This window comes from Triplophysa rosa, linkage group LG23 (genome assembly GCF_024868665.1).
Source record: "Triplophysa rosa linkage group LG23, Trosa_1v2, whole genome shotgun sequence".
In the NCBI taxonomy this organism is placed as follows: Eukaryota; Metazoa; Chordata; class Actinopteri; order Cypriniformes; family Nemacheilidae; genus Triplophysa; species Triplophysa rosa.
In genome coordinates this window covers 13,693,807-13,713,704 of record NC_079912.1, presented here as the reverse complement: position 1 = coordinate 13,713,704, position 19,898 = coordinate 13,693,807, and the positions used below count along the sequence as shown (strand labels likewise).

Genomic DNA, 19,898 nt, shown 5'->3' with positions numbered 1-19,898 from the left:
TCGAGTTCACTTGACTTTTTTTCACATGATCCTTAAAGCACATTTTTCCATTATTTATGCCTTTCTTTTTTCACTTTTGGTGTTGACGAAGTTAGTATTTAAAATGGTTCGGGTTTAGTCTTGCCTGTTGTTGGCAACGACTATGAACTCAAAGACCTTTATTATGTCTCTATGAATGAGGGTTCCAATGCACGCGCAGATAAGAAAATCCACGGAAAATCATGGACATAAAAGTAGTCTAAATAAATAAATCGTGCTTATGCTTTAAAAATAATATCAATTCTAAAACACAATCATGAAAAAGTCATGAAAAGTTATTTAGTGATTATCAGATTTTTCTCTGCTTGTTCATTTAAATTGCTTGGTACATTCTGTTAAATGAGGTATGGTCTTAATTATATTGTTAAAATTGATATTAATATTGGTATATCACTGGGTGATAAACCTTTCATTACAGACAAAATGACAAACTTTCTGTGCACATTGGCTCTGACTTCTTAGGCACAAGGTTACCTTTAGATTGAGCACTGTGTGTTCGATCAAAGGGTGTAATATAAATAAATTCCTAAATTTGCCTCTTTTTTTTAAGGCAGTATGAATGTTTTACTTTGTACTGAAATAACGAAATTAATCCAAGTCCTTTTAGCGCTACAGCCTGCAAAAAAGCATCATGCTGAGGGGTTTTATGTAACCGTTCAGGACATTCCTGCCCACCCTTGACTTTGAGGCTTCGTTGTGTCTCAGTGCTCTGCTGTTGGGATCACTTAAATCCATGTGACAAGTGCGTCTAGCACAGCTCCTAGCATGCAAGACGTCTCGAGCATCTTTTCAAAAGTCCCTCCATTGATTTTGAGATGGACACTGATGATTTTTTTCATTATTTTTGCGTTTGTAAATTCCCTATAGATGAATTAAAGAATATAATATTGTATCAATGTATATGCATGTACGGTAAATATATACAGTATATATATATATATATATATATATATATACTGTATATGTATATATACTATGTGTTCCATGTGACTAAATATGTGGGAGTCATTTGAACCCATGACATTTCTGTTGAACGTTTAACTGAAAACATATTTTTCCCTTTGAATAAAGTACACACTTCACTTTTTGAATCTGCAGAATCTTAATGTGAAATCACCACACATTTTTTTCCTTGGCCTTCTTCACAGTCACGGAAAAAAACACATTTATTTCCATATTTCACAGCTTTGTTTGTCCTGCTGTGTCAGTGTTGTTTGTCAGGTTCTGTTCCTTGCGTTGCTGCATGCTTAGGTCAGAGTCTGTACATGGAGTTGAGTTGGCCCCTGAGTAGAGGTTGCAGATCTGTGGTAGTTTGTGTTTTATGTGGCGGGGACATGCCAACTCCACAGGCTCTTCTCTTGGACAGAGCTCCTGCTTGCATAGCTCAGGCTCCTGGCAGTCCTACTCTGGACATGGTAACCTAACAGATCGTCCGCGGCATTGATTGTTCAATTCCTGCATGAGTCAAGTTCAGTTTCAGACACAAATTCTCCAATGTAATTCTTACCTGAGAGTAAGGTAAATGCAAGCAAACTGAGTGCAAAGTAAACTGAAGCATCTATTTAGCGTTGTTGTTTTCCATTTCTGTTCATTGCAAATAGACTTTTTTGTATTATTAGCCCTGTCACACAGCGTGTTTGTGTCAGCTGATGGTTTTGATTGTGTATATACTGTCTCTTTTATGAAAATCTAATTTCTCCCACCTTGTCAAGCACACTTTTTATCAGAGGCAGATGCACAAGAGGTAAAATCCTTTGTTTGTTTGTCTGGCTCAATTTCATGCCCCGCTTAGCACATAATATTTCAAACCACAATTCGGTTGCCCTCGGTTACATTAACATATAGATAGAAATGGGAAGTCTTCTAAATATATCTGCCTTTGTCGGCATAGAAAAGGAACAATGAATCGTAGACGTTCCCTCGTGGCTCGTAATAAAAAAATGTTGTATGACGATTACAGTATCCTAAGGTTATGAGAGATACTTAATGCTGCCATAACAATGATTTTGATTTAACCTGACACAGACCTAGTTGAACTCCGTGTAGCTTTCTGATTTCTTTATTTATTGATTGATTTTTGTTAATTTTATCTTGCAGTTGTTGTGGATGAGGAGTTTCCTGAGTTGCGGTTTCTGGGTGTACTGAAACACCACAGAAAACTCCAGCTGTCTCCTCCTTTACTGAAACTTTTAAAAGGTGAGTGTTGCTCGGTGTCTTTGCATACAGTGTTTGTTGGCCTTTAATCTGTTATGGCATTAATTAGCTGCTGAACCTGAAAATAACAACTGACAGGGAGCTCTATCCCTAATCGCTAAGTCTGATTGAACTTGGTAATTGGATGTAGGGATGGATAACACCCTTATTTTCACTACTTGCTTATCTAAGTGGAAATATTAATTTCATTTACTTTATTTGTACCAGATTTTCACTATGTATATGTTTTTGTAGTTATTGAGCATGTGCATAAAACTCAGTGTCTTACCTTACCTCAATTTATAATTGCAAGTTTATAATAATGATAGTTTGAGATGTCAGGTACGATTTTTACATCATTTGACTTCAACCCTTGTAAAGATAATGTATCCTCTAGTTTTTTGTTTCAAACAGACATGGTGATAAAGAGCAAAGGTTTCAGATTGCAGCTTTTCAAAAAATCAAATCAAATTCAAGCAACAGTTCATCCGAAAATGAAAATTCTGTCATCATTTACTCGCCCTCAAGTTGTTCCGAATCATTACACATTTCTTAGTTGTGTTGAACACAGAGAACGATATTTGGAAGAATGCTTGTAACCAAACAGTTCTTGGCCATTATTGACTGCCATAGTAGGAAACATGTCTTTGTAAATTGGAAAAACAGTTCTGATGCACTTTGGACTATCTTTGTAATTTTTCCTACTATGGTAGTCAATGGTGGTCCAGAACTGTTTGGTTACAAGCATTCATTTACTAATGTTAACAAATACAACCTTATTGTAAAGCGTCTCCAAAAGGGTTTAAGAATAAATGGGCAAATCTGTAGCAAATATCAGATGTTGTCTGGTCTGAATGGGTGAGAAAACTAAAATGCTCGTTTCTGTGTTTGAGAGAAATCTTTCTTTCTTTTTCACACACACAGTCATACCCATAACTGAAACACACACACAGGCCGTAAGTCATCGGTGTGCTGCTGTGAGGGCAGTTTTTTGTGCTGCTGTGTAAGTGTCTGTCTAGCTCAAGGTCAGGACTGAATGTGTATCCTGACTGGTTTGGGGAGGGTGGAGGCATTAGGCACACCACACACATACACTCAGACATCCAGGGCATCTGTTTTTCAATGTCACTCATCTCTGTCTTCTGACGGCTGCTTCTTCACCTTGGATCGAGGCTCATGTCAGGGGACAGGCGGTGCATGGGGTATCAAAAGCTGAAAAGTATGAGAGTAGATTATAGATTGTTGTTGAGAAAAGGCTGGTCAGTGGTCAGTCCTAACTGTGCATATTGTCTGGGACAGAGAGACTCCAGATGTTAAGTCATTGCTTGGCATCTGTATATGACTGATGAGGAAACAGCGGCAGATAGCTTTGTGTCTGCGTTTGAAACTTCCTCTCAGGCTGGCAGCACAGGAAGTGGAGGAATCCAGAGGGCAGGAGGACTGTGATTCGTCTCTTTATTAGCATCCTGATTAGATTTCCATGATAATGCTGGTTTTTCATTAATACGAAGTGAGCAAAAGTCTCAAGAAGTTTAGCCAAAGGTTAAAAGAGTCCTGTTGGTATGCGTGTAGTGGAGACGAATCTCTCAAGATGTTTTTGGTGATGTGGTGAGCCTGACATTCTGTTATTTGCTTACTCTTATTGTTGTTTAAAGGTCCAATGTGTGATTTTTTAGAAATGCAATATAATATTCATAACTATGTCTTCAGGGGTGTATAAAGACCTTATGTAATGAAGTGTTGTGTTTTTATTACCTTAGAATGAGCTATTTCTATCTACATACACCGCGGGTCCCCTTAAATGGAATTCGCCATGTTGTTTCTACAGTAGCCCTAAACGGACAAACTGCTCTACAGAGCGCATTTCATAAATACGTTATCTCCTTTGGCAAAGAGGTGAAAACAGGACGACATCTTAGTTCTGTATCAGCCACCGTAGTGCTTCGAAAGGGAGGGGTGAGCCGTAGGTTGCAATTCACAACCTCACCACTAGATGCTGCTAAATATCATACAATGGACCTTTAAACCCTGTGTATAATATTCTTTCTTTGAATGAAAAATGAAGCAGATTGGAAGAATGTTTATAGTGCCTTCTCAAGATATTTTTTCTGAATATGCTTACACCGTGTCTACACACGGACGTTTTGGTCAACTATTTCAATTTCTAAAAATAGGCCATGATTCAGGAAGTAAAAAAAAACACAAATCATAGCTGCAGTCTCTTGCTTGGATACAAAGATGAAATCAGTTATTCTCTACTGAGTTGAGAAGTTAGTGACTGATGACTTTTTTCCCGTAGTTGCAAAGTCTCATCCCAACGAGAATGTAAACCAAGTTTCCTCCTCACTCAGATATTGGAGATCAGCATTTCATGTCAAAGTCTCTCTCTCTGTTCCTTTCATTTGTTATTTTCTGAAGTGTTTGCTCTAGTTTAATGCTGAGTCAGAGTGTCAGACTTGTAAATTGATGTCTTTTGGGATTAGATTTGATTCTTCATTCTTTTAGTATCTCTGGCAATTCTGAGTGAGATTCAGGCTGGCTCGGTGTTTGCTCTGGTTCTTCAGGGTGTCACTCAAGTCTTTTAGCCCCGAGGCTTTCTATTTTTCAATCTGACAGTGATGTTGTCTCTTGATTTGTGCTCTGGAGTCTGTGGTAACAGATATTTGGTGCAGGATTGCGGGTGTTGCACACAATTGTAATCATTATCGCATAGGGCTGGGCGATAATACAATATTGATATTTATCGAAGACGATACATCTTTAAAAATAATATTAATTGTATTAAATGATAATTAATATAATATTAAAACAAAATATTAAATTATATTTATTTTAAAAATAACTATGAAAAAATGTTTGATGTGACACTACTTTCTCTGACTCAAGAGTAAGTGCAAATTTAAATCATACATTGAACACTGCAGTGTTTTATTTTCATTTGGTTATTTCGATTTTTTTTCTGTTCTGTCAGATAGACCTAACTGAAAATGTAATGTAATTTTTGTGTGATTACGATAAGTCTATTTATTAGCAAAACGTTTGACAGTAATACAGTTAAAATGGGAAAATGGGAATAATACAGTGGTTACATTCAAACCTTATGTTCTACTGGTCTTTAAAAGGTTATTAAAGTTGATCGCAAGATATCGGAAGATGTGAACATTATATATTTTATCATTTTTTTAGCTGCATCGGAAATTAGTTTACCACTGTGTTTATTGTGAGCTTTTTTGTTTTTCTTTTTAACTTTCCAGTCATAAATGACAAATCTTCCAAAAATAACAACACAAATATAAATCAAGTTGTTTGTGGGCCGGTGGTCTGTAAAACTGCTTTGAACAACAAAAAAACCCCAAATACATCACATTGAGCGAAGTAGCTCCCATGAAATGTGCACAGCTAGCTGGATTAGCTGGAGTCATTTTACCCACACTGACACTATTTTGGTCAAAATCTCAGTCAGACGTTATTTTCTGTATCGCTCACAGTTTTACCAAATTCCTGTGGTCTGTTGCTGCGGTTCTTTCAGTGTACTTTGTGGTATTGAGTCCTGTAGTGTTGTTGAAATTGAGCAATTTATCAGAAGATGTTGAGAGGTTGATGGGTGTTCTTCACAGAGGCTGCATTGTTACAGGACTCAGTGAGAGATGATGTATTCATATGCCAGTTCTCACTGAAAACTTTCAGTCAGCCCTTACTGTAAACATACTGTAAATGTCATTATTTGGGCACCCTCATGTTGTAACCTGTATGCTGTCATTTTTTCTGTGTACACAAAGTACTGTGACTTGTCAATAATGACTATTTCTGTGTGAACTGTATATTTGTTAATAAAGAGCACCACACCCTTGCTGGTGCATTGGGTCAATTAAAATAAAGTGTCTTCATGCTGTGATTTGTTTTTACACTGAGGTTCCACTTTCATAATCTTAAATATTTTCATTGGATGAAAAGACATGAAAGCCTACTGGGGAATCAGTTGGGTGGAATTCTAGCTTTAATTCCTGCTCACAACCATTTTGAAATGAGAAACGGACATGTCTCTCTTGAGACGTATCAGCTGAAACAGTAGATTTGATTTGGGAGGTGTGGTAAACAGTGCAGTAAAGAGAGCAGACAATTTCACAGAAGTGAAAGTCAACTCAGGGTAGATCTCGTTCTCCCCACAGTTCTGGCGCTGTGGTTGGCATCCTCGGCCAAGTGCATACCAGCCGACCTGGCCAGCAGCCCCGAGTCACCTCTTATTGCGGTAAAGCAGCAAAAGCAGTTTCTGCCGTACAGAGCTCAGCTTTATGAACCATAATGAGAAGCCATGTATCCTAATGACGGGTTTGTTTATTACAGGTTTGGTCAAGGTCATTTGTAAGATTTGGCAGTGAGCGAGCTGGTGAAATACTGTGTGTTGTGAGATCAGTAAAATGTACAGTCAAATTCAGCTTTTTAAAAACATGATCAGATTGTAAAGAAGTATTATTTATTTATCCAAAGACCTGCACATGCACTTCTTTAAACTCCTGGGTTTGCCGTTTAGCTGTAGAATTTTACTTAATCTGAACTGAAATCCTCAAAAATCTGCAAACTCCACTGAGTGTTTTATAGGAAAGAATAGCACATGGTGGAATTATATTGAAACTCAGCCAATCATATTTCTCTCATTATCTGATAAAAATCATATTTTCTAGGCTTAAGTGCATATGCTTGCCATAAATTAGCAAGGCGTTCCAAAATAGACCAAACGCAGACGTATCTGGTGCAGCCTGAAAAGGGTTTTCCATGTGGGTGCAGTGCAAGTCTGTTGGATGTGATCTGATTTTAAATAAGACTCCATGCTGTCAACCATACCCGTGTATCCGTATAATAATTTTGGGTGACATTTAACAAGATCGATCTGACTTGTAAAATGCCCTCTAGGTCCTGAGAATAAACTCATTGTGGTTACTGAGAGAATAGGGAAGACTCTCTCTGAATTCTGCAACATGTTAGTCACAGTAAAAGTCAGAGTAAACAGTCCGTAAATAATGGTTGTGATATTTTCTCCGTCTGCTTCTCTCTTTGATTGTTTTCTGGATGGTGTTTTGTCTCAACCATAATGATAACTGTTGCGACACGGGTCGCAGGAGGAAGAGGCTAATGTGCACAACTCTGAATGACAATGTGCTTTAGATGCTTCTCGATCTCTACTCTACATGCTTTGTCTCTGTCTCTCTCTCTTTTGCCTTTTCCTCTGGAGTTTTTAAGAGATAATGTCCGGATCGAAACCTTGTCCTTCCTGATCTAAAATAAACTAACCTTGAGAGCAGGAGGGGAGGGTGTAGCTGCTCTCTGCAGTTTTGGCATCTTAATCTCTAATGGACTTTGTTTGATGATGATGATGATGATGATGATGATGATGACGATGTTCAGGGCCGCTGGGAATGAAATTGGCTTTGTGCAAAAGCTAAATTCCTTGTTTAACATGCAGTATTTACGCAATATTATGTTTAAGGTGAAAGATGGCTCATTTTGATACATTGTTTTTAAATATTTGTGACCCTGTCAGAAATATCTTTAACATTAATACAGGCTAAAGTCTCGTAATCCTATTATAAGATTATGAGCAATCGAAGTAGTCGTAAAAATGACAAAAATAGATAAAAATTGTGTTTCTATGGCTGTAAATGATTGTATATTCGAAATAAGAGGTGTAAAGTATTATTTTTACTCTAAAGGATAAAGTATCTTTACTTTTTTGTTTTTGCTTTGGACAATTTTTTACTTCCATACATAATAAAGCATAGCCTATATCATACTTTTTACTCAACTACATTTGATAAATACATGTAATTTTTATACATTAAAAATCATTATCCATTAAAAAGTACATTAAAAATCATAGTACTTTACTTTTCAAGTAATTTTACTCAAAAATCGTTTTACTTAAGTAAGATTTTTAATGTAGTTAAGTATTAAAGGTAAAAATCACGTAAAAAAAATATTTTATGAAATTTAGTGGAGTAAGAAATATATAAAATATGCTTTATAATGTAGTGAAGTAACATTTAAAGTAAAAACTCTAATAAAGGTACTTGGAAAATGTACTTGAGTAAAAATACTCAAAAACTTTACACCTCTGTTCGAAATGAAAATATTCTTTTAAAATATTGAAATTAACTAAATACTGAAATTAATGACTTTAAATAAAATTATCGATTTTATGGATCCTACATTTTATTATTTTGCACAAAAAGTAAATTCCAGAGGTAGCTTCCTAAATTAAAGTAAGATTAAAGATATGAACGTCACATGAACTGGAAGATGTGATCGTTTTTACTTTCGTATTCTAACGCGTTTCCGAGTGAAACAGAATTTCGAATGAGAAAAATAGTCCGTCTCTTGCGTGTTTTACTGCAAATTGATTGGCTGTATAAACAGGCGTTGCGTTTTGAAATGGAACTGACAGCAGACTGACAGTTGAAGGGGAGGAGTTAACGGATGCTACGCCAAAGCCGTCTAACTTATGTCATTTAAGATAGATAGTCACTAGAGGGCGGAAGTGTATTTTTAGATTTTAACAGATAATTTTGAGGGCATAAGAATATTTAAAAGAGAATGACCCACACTAATAAGCTATTTACAATAAACGCTGCAATATTTCATGAAAAAATAGGACTTGTAATTTTTCATTTCACTGGGAAGGTTTTCACAGTCACATAATGTTCTTTACATTATCTAGAATGCTTTTATGTAAAAAACAATAAATCATAAAAAAATAGCTTTATCTGGGTTTTTACGGGCAGCGTCATTTTATAAGCGGGGTGATGTAGCTAAAATAGATAACTTTAGATTTGCCTGCTTTTTATTATATTTATTAATTATGGGTGGTATTAAAGGGTGATATTATTATCATAGTAGAAAAAATGTATGCTTTTAAAGCTTATCATCTTATAAACTATAACATAATTCAACTTCCTTGCAAGCATTCTGTTTTACAAGAGGATATAATTGTCCTGATATTCTGTTCAAGTTTTATTCTGTTGGATATTTTTTAAATACATTTAAGATGTATACCTGATGACATTTCCATTGTGTTTTCTCTCTGTGTCAGTGGCAGCTCATAGTGGAGACAACCACAGCCCCTCATAAGTTTTTCTGGTGGAGAATGAAGCACTTCACTTTACCCGTTTAATGGACAGACTGAATGGACATCATCTCTACCAGCCTCACCAGTACGACGTGGACCTTGTGCTGGAGTGCCTCTGTATATTTATCACCCCCAAGGGTTTACTGGCTTCCCACAAGCCTGTTTACCAGGCCCTCGTCTCCAAGGACGGACGATTACATCATAAACCTGGCCTTTGATGGGTTGATAAGCCAGGGCCTAAAGAACACTTTCAACATCTGTACCTCCAGGCTTGAGGTCTTTCAGGTCCTGCAAGCACCCATCGTGCTCCAGATGAGTGATCCAGCTAGTTCCTGCCACAAGCTCCTCATCAGCCAATCGTTCGGCTCAGAGATGGCTCACACTGAGGGGCGGGGCAATGCCTCATCCAATCAAACATACCCAGAGATTAAAATGAAAGAGATTGAGATGATATACACACAGCAAGGAAATGGCACTTTATCATTGCTTAGAGAAGACAGTGGGGTCAATAGGTCAACGCACCTCTCGGTATCCCATACACATTTACCTGGTGTCCAGACGCATCAAACTATCCCACAAGCCAAGCACTTTTACAAGAAAGAGGACAGTGGAGGGGGAGTGGTTAGTGGGAGAGGGCGGGGCTTATGCACAATGGAGGGCAGAGCTGATGAAGTGGGACCCCAAAATGGTTCTGTCTCCTTTAACAGAGAGCAAATAATTGTGGAGGTCAATCTCAACAACCAGACTCTGAATGTCTCTAAAGGATCCGATGGCAAGGGTATCACCTCAAGCACCTCAGCCCTTCTTGTTCCTAATATGGAGGAGGTTAAGGAACAAGATGATGAAGATGTTAGCCAGGATGAAGGAGAGTACGAACATGAAAAGGAAGAAAGCGATGAAGAAGATGAAGAAGATGAGGAAGAGAACGACCTCAGTATTCCAGAGGTGGGACACGCCAGCATGGAAAGACCTCAGCGTGCCTCGAGATTACAAACAGGAATGAAAGCAACAGTCACCATGAGGCAAACGCTCATCGGCACTGCGCTAACAGAAAGAGGGGAGGGGAGAAGAAGAAAAGAGCCGGAAAGTTTAGGTCAGAAGGTGAAGCTTGAGGAGAAGCAACATTTTTCTTGTAAGAAGTGCCCTCGTGTTTTTAACAACCGCTGGTATCTGGAGAAACACATGAACGTCACTCACAACCGAATGCAGATCTGCAACAAATGCGGCAAGCGCTTTCTACTGGAGAGCGAGCTGCTACTGCATCATCAGACCAACTGTGAGAAAAGCATACAGGTACTCATAACTGTCTGCATGCACATGAACCCTTTCATGCATGAATTATAACAACATCAGACGTATTTTTCCACTTTTTATTTTCCACTGGACATCTGAAGAGGTGACAGTGTATTGAATGATGCACTAGTCTACCTTGTAATGGTTGATGGGCAACCATGCCATCAAAACCCATTCATACGCAAGAAATCGTTTCGTGATAGCTGTCCACTGTAATGATGACCTCTATGCATGACACGTTTTTTTTTATCCTTTTAGATTACAAGCAGTTCTTGGTAGTAGAACTCTATAAATCCGTGTTATGTTTTCCATGGAGCCCAAAGGGAATGTTTAGTCTAATGGAGTTCAATCAGATCCTCTGATCTCTTATAGTGTGTGACCTGTGGGAAAGCTTTTAAGAAGCTGTGGTCCTTACATGAACACAACAAGATTGTCCACGGATATGCGGAGAAGAAGTTCTCGTGTGAGATCTGTGAGAAGAAGTTCTACACTATGGCCCATGTCCGGAAACACATGGTTGGTGAGTACAGGGTCAAGTATTGCTTCATCTAGTATTGCAGTTTGATGGTTTGGGTTCACACATTAGTGCATTTCATAATTCGATTTGAGGATTTAAAGTTTATGACAAGTTTGACATTTAATTTGAACATTTAATGTAAATCATTTAGTATTTGAGAATTTGAAAATTGAGAAACTAATCCTTGCCTTTAACCTTCAAGGTCATGACTAAAAAGTTTAAAGAACATTTAAAGGTTAAAGCAAAAAGCCACAATGATTAACATGATTAACTTTGTAAGAAAGTCTGTTATAGAGCTTGTTAATCGACGTCATGCCGCGTTGAATGTTGCGCCATCTTGTCTGGATAGCAGGATGTCTGCTAGTGCGTTCAATGCAGTGTTTTGTTTTTCTTGTTTGATAAGGAAATATAACTATGGTAGGTTGATCTTGCTGTGTTAAAAACTGCAATAGCATTACGCAGAGTCGTTCAGGAAAAGCCCATGGTTCTTTCACTTTCGATTTCTCCATATATCAAACAAAACAAGTAACGGGACATATCAAAACAATAATAGCAGTGAAGTATTGACCTCCCAAGATGGCGGCGCCACTGCAACATGCAACATAGGGCGTGACGTCAGCTTCACATTCTCTGTAGTCTATTTCTTGTTTTACTGTGGTATCAAGCATGGTTCGTCCAATCTGATTTTAGGACTTTTTAGGAGAATCATTGTTCATTTAATCTTACAAATCACACTATTACAAATAGGCCTTTCCGATTCCGTTCACTTAAAGAAGCAATGTGGAAATGTTAGCACCATCTAGTGGTGAGATTGCGAATGGCAACCTATGGCTCACTCCACCTCTCCCTTTCGATGCACTACGGTGGCTTTCACAGGCCAAAGATGTCATCATGTTTTCGCTTCTTTGCCAAAAGAGATAACATATTTACGAAGCACAGCAGTTTGTCCGTTTAGGGCTACTGTAGAAACAAACATGGCGAATTCCATGTAAGGGGACCCGCGGTGTATGTAGATAGAAATAGCTCATTCTAAGGTAATAAAAACATAACGCTTCATTATGTAAGGTCTTTATACACCTCTGAAGACAGAGTTATGTATATTATATGCAGTTCCGTTAATAGATCCTCCAAAAAAATGACACACTGGACCTTTAAGAGAACCCAAATTTTTTCTTCAGAGGTAATACAGCACACCCTGGTCCCGGTCATTCTGCCGTACTGTACTTTCATCTCCTGAAGCCTGATCTTCCCAGAGCATGCTCAAACACAATAGTGAAATAGGCAGCTTTCTGCTGTGCGGGTGGGAAGGAGCCACTGTGACCTTGCTTTGCCATCCAGAACAGACAGAGGCGAGCACAGAGGGTTTATTGTTTCAGCACTGCTGACTGCAGAAAGGAAATCTCTAATGTAGAAGAGCTTCCTTTCAGCAAAACTCACTTAAATTCTCCACAGGGCAGCATATGACATTTACTCATCTGACCTAGACAAGCAAGGATTTATTATAATATAGCGTCGTACTTGTACGCCGATAATACGCTGTTAAATGCTTGATGAGGTCCAAGGTAGCCTCTGCTCCTTATGCATCTCCAGCTCAACACTGTTCAATTTGTTTTAAATGATTCATATCACTATTCACACTGCCACAGTTCCAGCTAAAATCTTTTCTTTGATATAACGTGCATCGAGTTTTAAGAGGGTACATAAAGTTGTTTCAATGCTTCTGTGACCCCCAGCTCACACCCAGGACATGCCCTTCACCTGTGAGACATGTGGGAAGTCCTTCAAGCGCAGCATGTCTCTTAAAGTGCACTCGCTTCAACATTCTGGAGAAAAACCCTTCAAATGTGAGGTGAGTTCATAACATCCTCACCTTTCGGTTCATGCACACACTGTCTTTGAGATAAACAGAGCTCATTTTAATATATTGTATTCTGTAGAATTGCAGTGAAAGGTTCCAGTACAAATACCAGCTGAGGTCACACATGAGCATCCATATCGGACACAAGCAGTTCATGTGCCAGTGGTGTGGGAAAGATTTCAACATGAAGCAGTACTTTGATGAACATATGAAGACTCACACGGGTATGAACCCCAGCATTCTGACAGCTGTCATGATCGTAGTTAATACAAGTGTGGTCATTTCCATTGTGTTAAATGTCTTACACCGCAAAACAAAATCATATTCACATTTTTGTATGTTTCAGTAAAAATACATCTTTACAAAATAAATTACCATCCTTTAAGCAAACTTCACAAGAACGTATCTTAAAAATGCTGGTGTATTTTCTTATTTCTTTTAAACATTTTTTAAACCTCACTAAATGTATTGTTAATGTTTTAACGGTTTTAAATATTCTTAAGGTAAAACAAAATATAACAACATACTGTACATATACTGTATGTATGTATACAGTATATGCAATATCGTTCCTGTTTGATAAACAATTATGATTTCCATAATTAAATGAGAGGATGAGGGAAGTTGTTTATTTTTTCATTTATTCATTTAGCAGATGCTTTTATGAAACTTACAAATAAGAGAGCATTTATTATTTGATGGTCTAAACTATGGTGCAAAAAATAAAACCAGACACAAAATTGATACAAAACACTATTATGTTATACAGTAGTGGCCAACCAAGTTCAAAGTTTATTAAGAAAAGACTACAAAATATGCCCTAAAACATGGTCAAGAAATATTAATCACAAATTTATTTTGTTTTTGTAAAATGTTTTTTATGGCATTATTTATTATAATAAAAACCCACATTCTCTCATACGCTGTAGCTTGCTTTTTTGCCAAATAATTTTGCCCATTAAAAATAAATATAACATTTTTTATAATATGAAGAGTTCATTTGCTTTCCTCTCCAAAAATCTTGAAAAAAAAGTTTTTTTTATTGTGCATTCCAAGTTATATCTATAAAACTGCAGTTGGGTTGTTTTGATTAAGTGATAACTCCAAAAAAAACCTAACTAACACAATAAAAACATCATAGCATAATAAAGAAAATGATTTTTGATATTTTTTAAAGTGAGTTATTTGTTTTTTCAGTTTATCCATATTTACGTATGTTTTGTACATTTTTATACTTTGATGGTTTTATTTTAACCTCTAAAGCAAATATTATGTGTTCCATCTTTCTTTTGTGCTGTAGGAGAGAAACCATATATCTGTGAAGTCTGTGGAAAAAGCTTCACGAGCCGGCCCAACATGAAACGACACCGGCGCACTCACACGGGTGAGAAGCCTTACCCCTGCGATGTCTGCGGCCAGCGTTTCCGTTTCTCAAACATGCTCAAAGCCCACAAGGAAAAGTGCTTCCAGGTCAACAACCCCATGGTACCTTACCCCATCCCTCTGGACCTGGACCCCACATCGACTGATTTGGACACAGCCAATCAGATACCAAGCCAGCACTTGACTCCTCCCAGTGAAGTGTCTGGTCTCCACCAGGTCAAGTCTCTCTCGTTTTCCTTCGGACATCCTATCGTAAGTGTCCCTCCTCCACCACTGTTTTCCACTGAAAGGGTTAATTCCAGTAACAACTAAATTGGTTTACTGTGCGAAACCCAAAGCTTACAGTAGCTGAACTGACTCCCCATGAGCTTTGTGCTCTCACAGGGGTTTCCAGACATGTCAAGCGAAGACTGTTTTCAACAGTGTGCAACACTGAATATTCCTTATAAACTGTTCACATATATTATTCTCATAGAGATATTTTATATATTGTTAAAATAAGCTTGCATTATAGAACGAAAAAATATTCCTATCATTTTTGTTGATGTGTGTTGTGTTTTGTGTGAGCTACAGGATAAGCATTTACCTTTTTACATCCTCTGGCTAAAGACTTTCATGCTTTATCGGTTTAGTCGAGATTTAGACATTTGAGCAAAAGAACACAATATTATAAAACAAAAACTGTATAAGAGCCGCAAATATGTACTGAATTCTTAACAGCAGAGGGCGCTGTGTGACGTGAACGTTGCAAACTCGGAATAAAAATGTAGTAATTGTGTCCACCTGCCATAACCAAATCCAGATGGCAGTAACCAAATCCTGTTAGCTGATATGTTATGACGGAATGGACCTTTATCACGGAGGAATTGAACACCGGAAGTGCTCGTCGAAGCAGTGTATCGATTTTTCCGGTTACGTTTATTACAATAGGCTGCAATCGCCTATTTGACTAAATGCCTCTTATAATGAAAGTCCGCAAAATGATTTCAAAATCCAGACATTTTAAGAGACAGGAGAAGAGATATTCTGATGATTACAAACTCAATCGAATTTGAAGTTTTAATCCAGCAAAACCGATCTGTGAAAACTGGCTGGTAAACATACATAATTATTTCAGCACACGGTGTCAGTCAATGCTCCAAATTAGTGATCAGTGTGCTGCAATGTGATGAATAATATTAGAATGAGCATAAATATTTTTTATCACCTATTGTGTGTCATTTTTCATTGACAGTCATTTTACTGCATGTAATTCACAAATACATCCAAATTCATTCATATTCAATGTAGTCGAGCTGTCATCGCATTACTCTTTTAAGATTAATTAAGTGTTTAATATCATTACGTATCTTTTAGGCAGTTACCATGCATTCAGCTATTTTAAGGACTGGAATAACAACGCACATAAGCAATACTGCTCTTACGAAAAATGACCAAGCTCTATAAAATACCCATGGTATTATTACAAATATACTACACTTTCACTATAATAAAACCATGTGTAATTTCCGTAATGGGTGTTTATCAGTCGTATTCATTTCAAATGAAATTTGACCAGCAAGAGAAAACACAGGACTGTAGTAGGTTAGGAAATAAATGTATTTATTATTCAGAATGTGCATTTGGATGGGAAATATATACAGGAACATTTCAGCAAGTTAGAGATAAACATCCTCCGTTTCGAGGCGCATACTGCACACAAACGTACGTTACTTCCGCATGTTACTTTAAAAGAAAGGCACTTCATTTCACAGTATCAATCTCACCCATCCTTTCCTCAATCATTTTGTGTCAAGAAATTGTACAAACTGAGGTAAGGAGGTCGATGTTCAGTTTTAAAGTCCCCGTGAACAGGAAGTTGCAATCGTTTTTACTTCCGTATTCTGACACATTTCCGAGTGAAATGGAATTTCAGAGGCAAAATTAGTGGGCGTGGCTTGCATTTTTCACTGCGAATTGATTGGATGTTATAAAAACAGCTGTTGCATTGATTTTGAAATGAAACTGGCAGCAGACTGACAGTTGAAGGGGAGGAGTTAACAGATGCGCCGGCCAAACCTTCTAGTTTACATCATTTGAGATGGATAGTCATCAGGGGTGGCCCAGTGGGCCGCTAACGTATGGGGCCGTAACGGATGCGTTTGCTGCTAACGTATGGGGCCGTAACGGAGGTGTTGTCCGCTTAGACGGACGTATTATAAATGCGAATGCACGCAACGCGAATGCAAAAGACACGTATGAATGCACCACCATCCCCCCCACCCTCGTCGACAGTTTTGGTGGAGGGCCGATGCGGGCCTAAAAATGCCTGGGCCGATTTTTCTTCCCAGTCCAGCCCTGATAGTCATGTAAGTGCATTTAATGAGGGTACATGAATTTTAAAAAGAAAATGACCCACATTGATAAGCTATTTACTATTAACGCTGCAATATTTCATGAAAAAATAAGAATGGTTATTTTTAATTTCACTGGGACTTTAAAGCAGCCAGGTGCTGCAGTAACACCGCTAGTTAGCGGATTCAGCCATTGGTTTTAACTGTGTTGCTATGCTACCGGAAAAAGCGACACACTGCTTTGCTTACCGGATACAGGAAATGTGATAAAGGTCCACATGATGCATGTATATTCACTCCAGCACCTTATTTTTAAGCGTAGATGTATTTCTTTTGAAGGTATTGCCCTCATGAGGTCCTCTGTATATGTGCAGAGCCTTGTTTTAAGTGAGTCTGTGCAGGGCACAGCAGGTTGAAGAGTTGGTTTGTGTCAAAGGTTATGTAGCACAGGCTCTTGAGAAAATGTTAGATGCTTAAATGCATCTTTATCACTTAAAAATCCAAAGAAGGATGTTTCACAATTTTTCTCCAGGCTTTTGAAAGTTACAGAGCACTTTACTCTCAAGTGTTGGCCGTACATGGAATGGCAAAAATCTAAAGACTAAACCACTTTTTGAGAAAGGGAGTGTGTTTTGTTTTGTTTTGTGTTTGGTTCATATATTTTTAAATGTCTGAAATGCTTTATGGTACACCATACGTTGCAAAATAAGTTTAGCTGATATTTTTTGTTGTCTTAAAAACATTTACCATAATTCTGACATTAGATTAGGCTACATTTCACTTATTCCCAATGTAACATATGTTGTTATCATAGATATTAGAGAAATCAAGGAAGGAATAGACCTGTGTTTATGATGGCCTGTTGTGCACTTTGGACTCTTGTACGCTGTAATATTGAGAGGCCACATAAAATCCTAAGAATTATATAAAATATATACAATTTCTTTAACTGCTATCAGAGAGTATTTATATAGACAAAGCAAACATAAAACACACTTTACAAATCTAGAAGCAGTTAAATGAAGTAGCTATAGGTATTACCAAGTATATATACATATGCACACACACACACACACACACACACACACACACACACACACACACACACACACACACACATAGACATTTTTATATATCTATATCTGTAAATAAATGTATGTAGGGTTTGTCATTTTAATTGTTTTTTGTTGTTGTTTACATTCTACATGAAGTCAAATGAATATGATGAGATGCAGAGGTCAGCACTAATGAAAATCTCGGAAAGATGGAAATAAGCTTTTACATGTATATGAGTAAGAAGCTTTGTACTTTTATCTTAGATACTTTGCGTTGTTCACATTTCAACAGTCATGTTTCGGAGTTCCTGAGTTGAGAAAACTTTTCCAGGCAAACCAAGTGGTTTTAAATGGTGCGTAAGTCTTACATTTGGGTCACGTGTTTAGTGGATTTATGGTGTAAGTCAGTTTAGTGGGATAAGCAGATAATGTCAATGTTGGGGCACTATAAACCTGCCTTAAGTGTTCAATGGAATAACATTGCCATGGTCCTGAATGAAATTACAGTGTGAAATAATAATGATGCTTTGCTGACCTTTGCACTTTGACAGTGGAGTTTTAATGTGGAATAATGAGGTTTTTTAATATCTTGCAATAATATTGTGCCAGATGATGATTGTGTAAGCCGTTTAGCGCTAAATGGGAATATTTCATTTTTGCCACGGATTGACATCTGACATTAGTGTTTGTAATGTTGACCGTTTGGCTAAAGCCTGATGCACCTTATGCCCTCGATATTTTAATACAGTGTTGTCTTTTACATGTCAGTCTTTAATGATCTTGTTGATACTTAATTATGTTGCATCTGTTTTCTGTTGGTATTTTAATACTTAACATGACCCTTTTGGATTTGGAATATGGAATGTTTGGAATATTTTATTGAAGGTAGAAATATGGAAATCTTAAAACACTAGAAGGTTTTTTATTATGCAGAATATGCACAGTTGCTTAATGGTCTTATCAAAAGGTGAATTACCACATTTTTATGTGTGCACTTTATGTGGATATTAATGTTGTGATACATTGTTTTGGATAACAGAAGGTTTTAGTAAAAAGAGAAAATACTGCTAAAGAATTCAAAGCCGTTTTGTTAAGCCCGAATGTGTTGTATTTTTCTTTTCATTGTTTTTTAATGTGAAGTCTTATGATATCTTAACTGAAAGCTCATGGCAGTAAATAGACCTCCATTTCTGGAGATATTGTAGTATATAAATGACCATTAAATGCTTTAATTTTACAGATAAGAGAACGTATTTGTCTTACAAGTTGTAAGGCAGAATAAATTGTCAACGCCTTTTAAAGTTATTTTTTTTATCATTTTATTTAAGAGTGTTTTATTTCTGGTTTGCTGCTTATTGGGGAATATTAGGGGTACTTTTGGCGTTTGTAAAACGTTTTTCAGTTTTTAAGACATTTGTGTTTTTTAGTTTGTTTTTGATATTATAAAACAGGACATATTAAAACAGAAATTTGATGTACACTTTGGAGCTTTGGCAGTTCATTTAATCTTATTGGCAATTTTTTTAACTATTCACACATCAAAAGTACAGTAAATTATTTTTCTCCCCAAAACTAGCACTTACAGAAAATTTTACCCAAAAATGAAAATTCTGGTATGATTTAACCACCTTCACTTCTAAGTCTTACCTTATTAAGTCTGATTTCTTTTAGGCAGCAAAAGGCTTGAATTTAGGTCATTATTTGCTAAAAATCTTGTTTTACAGCTGGGGTCACCAGTCATATGTATTAAATAAGAACTATTGACCATTCAGTATCTCCTTTTGTGTTACACAGACGAAAGTATAGAAGGGAAAGAAATTGGGGTGTACTGTCCCTTTAACATATATATTATTTTCGGTGTAATAAGTCAATCATGAGTGTGACTGTACATTTTTAATTCTACATGTAAATGTAAACTCAATGTATTAGTTAACCTTTGTGTACAAAGACTACATGCAGACAGAAGTCGTGCTGGTTGTGTCAACCAAATACTAAAACAATACATAGACTAGAGTCTAGCGGTTCTAATAACATTAGGCTGTATTTTATGCCATTTACTGTTACAAGTAGTATTTATTGTCTGTAACAAAACAAAATAAAAAGATAA

The 19,898-nt window shown here is 37.0% G+C and overlaps 1 protein-coding gene across 1 annotated transcript; it reads left to right on the top strand.

Annotated features, from left to right (window-relative positions):
• The first annotated feature begins 2,132 nt into the window (after positions 1–2,132).
• On the top strand, positions 2,133–14,715 carry zbtb47b (zinc finger and BTB domain containing 47b). The gene is given in 7 exon segments (XM_057322390.1): positions 2,133–2,235; positions 9,317–9,551; positions 9,553–10,645; positions 11,018–11,165; positions 12,896–13,011; positions 13,100–13,244; positions 14,321–14,715. Coding segments are annotated over 6 exon segments (2,052 nt in total). The 5' UTR covers positions 2,133–2,235; positions 9,317–9,396.
• Positions 14,716–19,898: the final 5,183 nt, after the last annotated feature.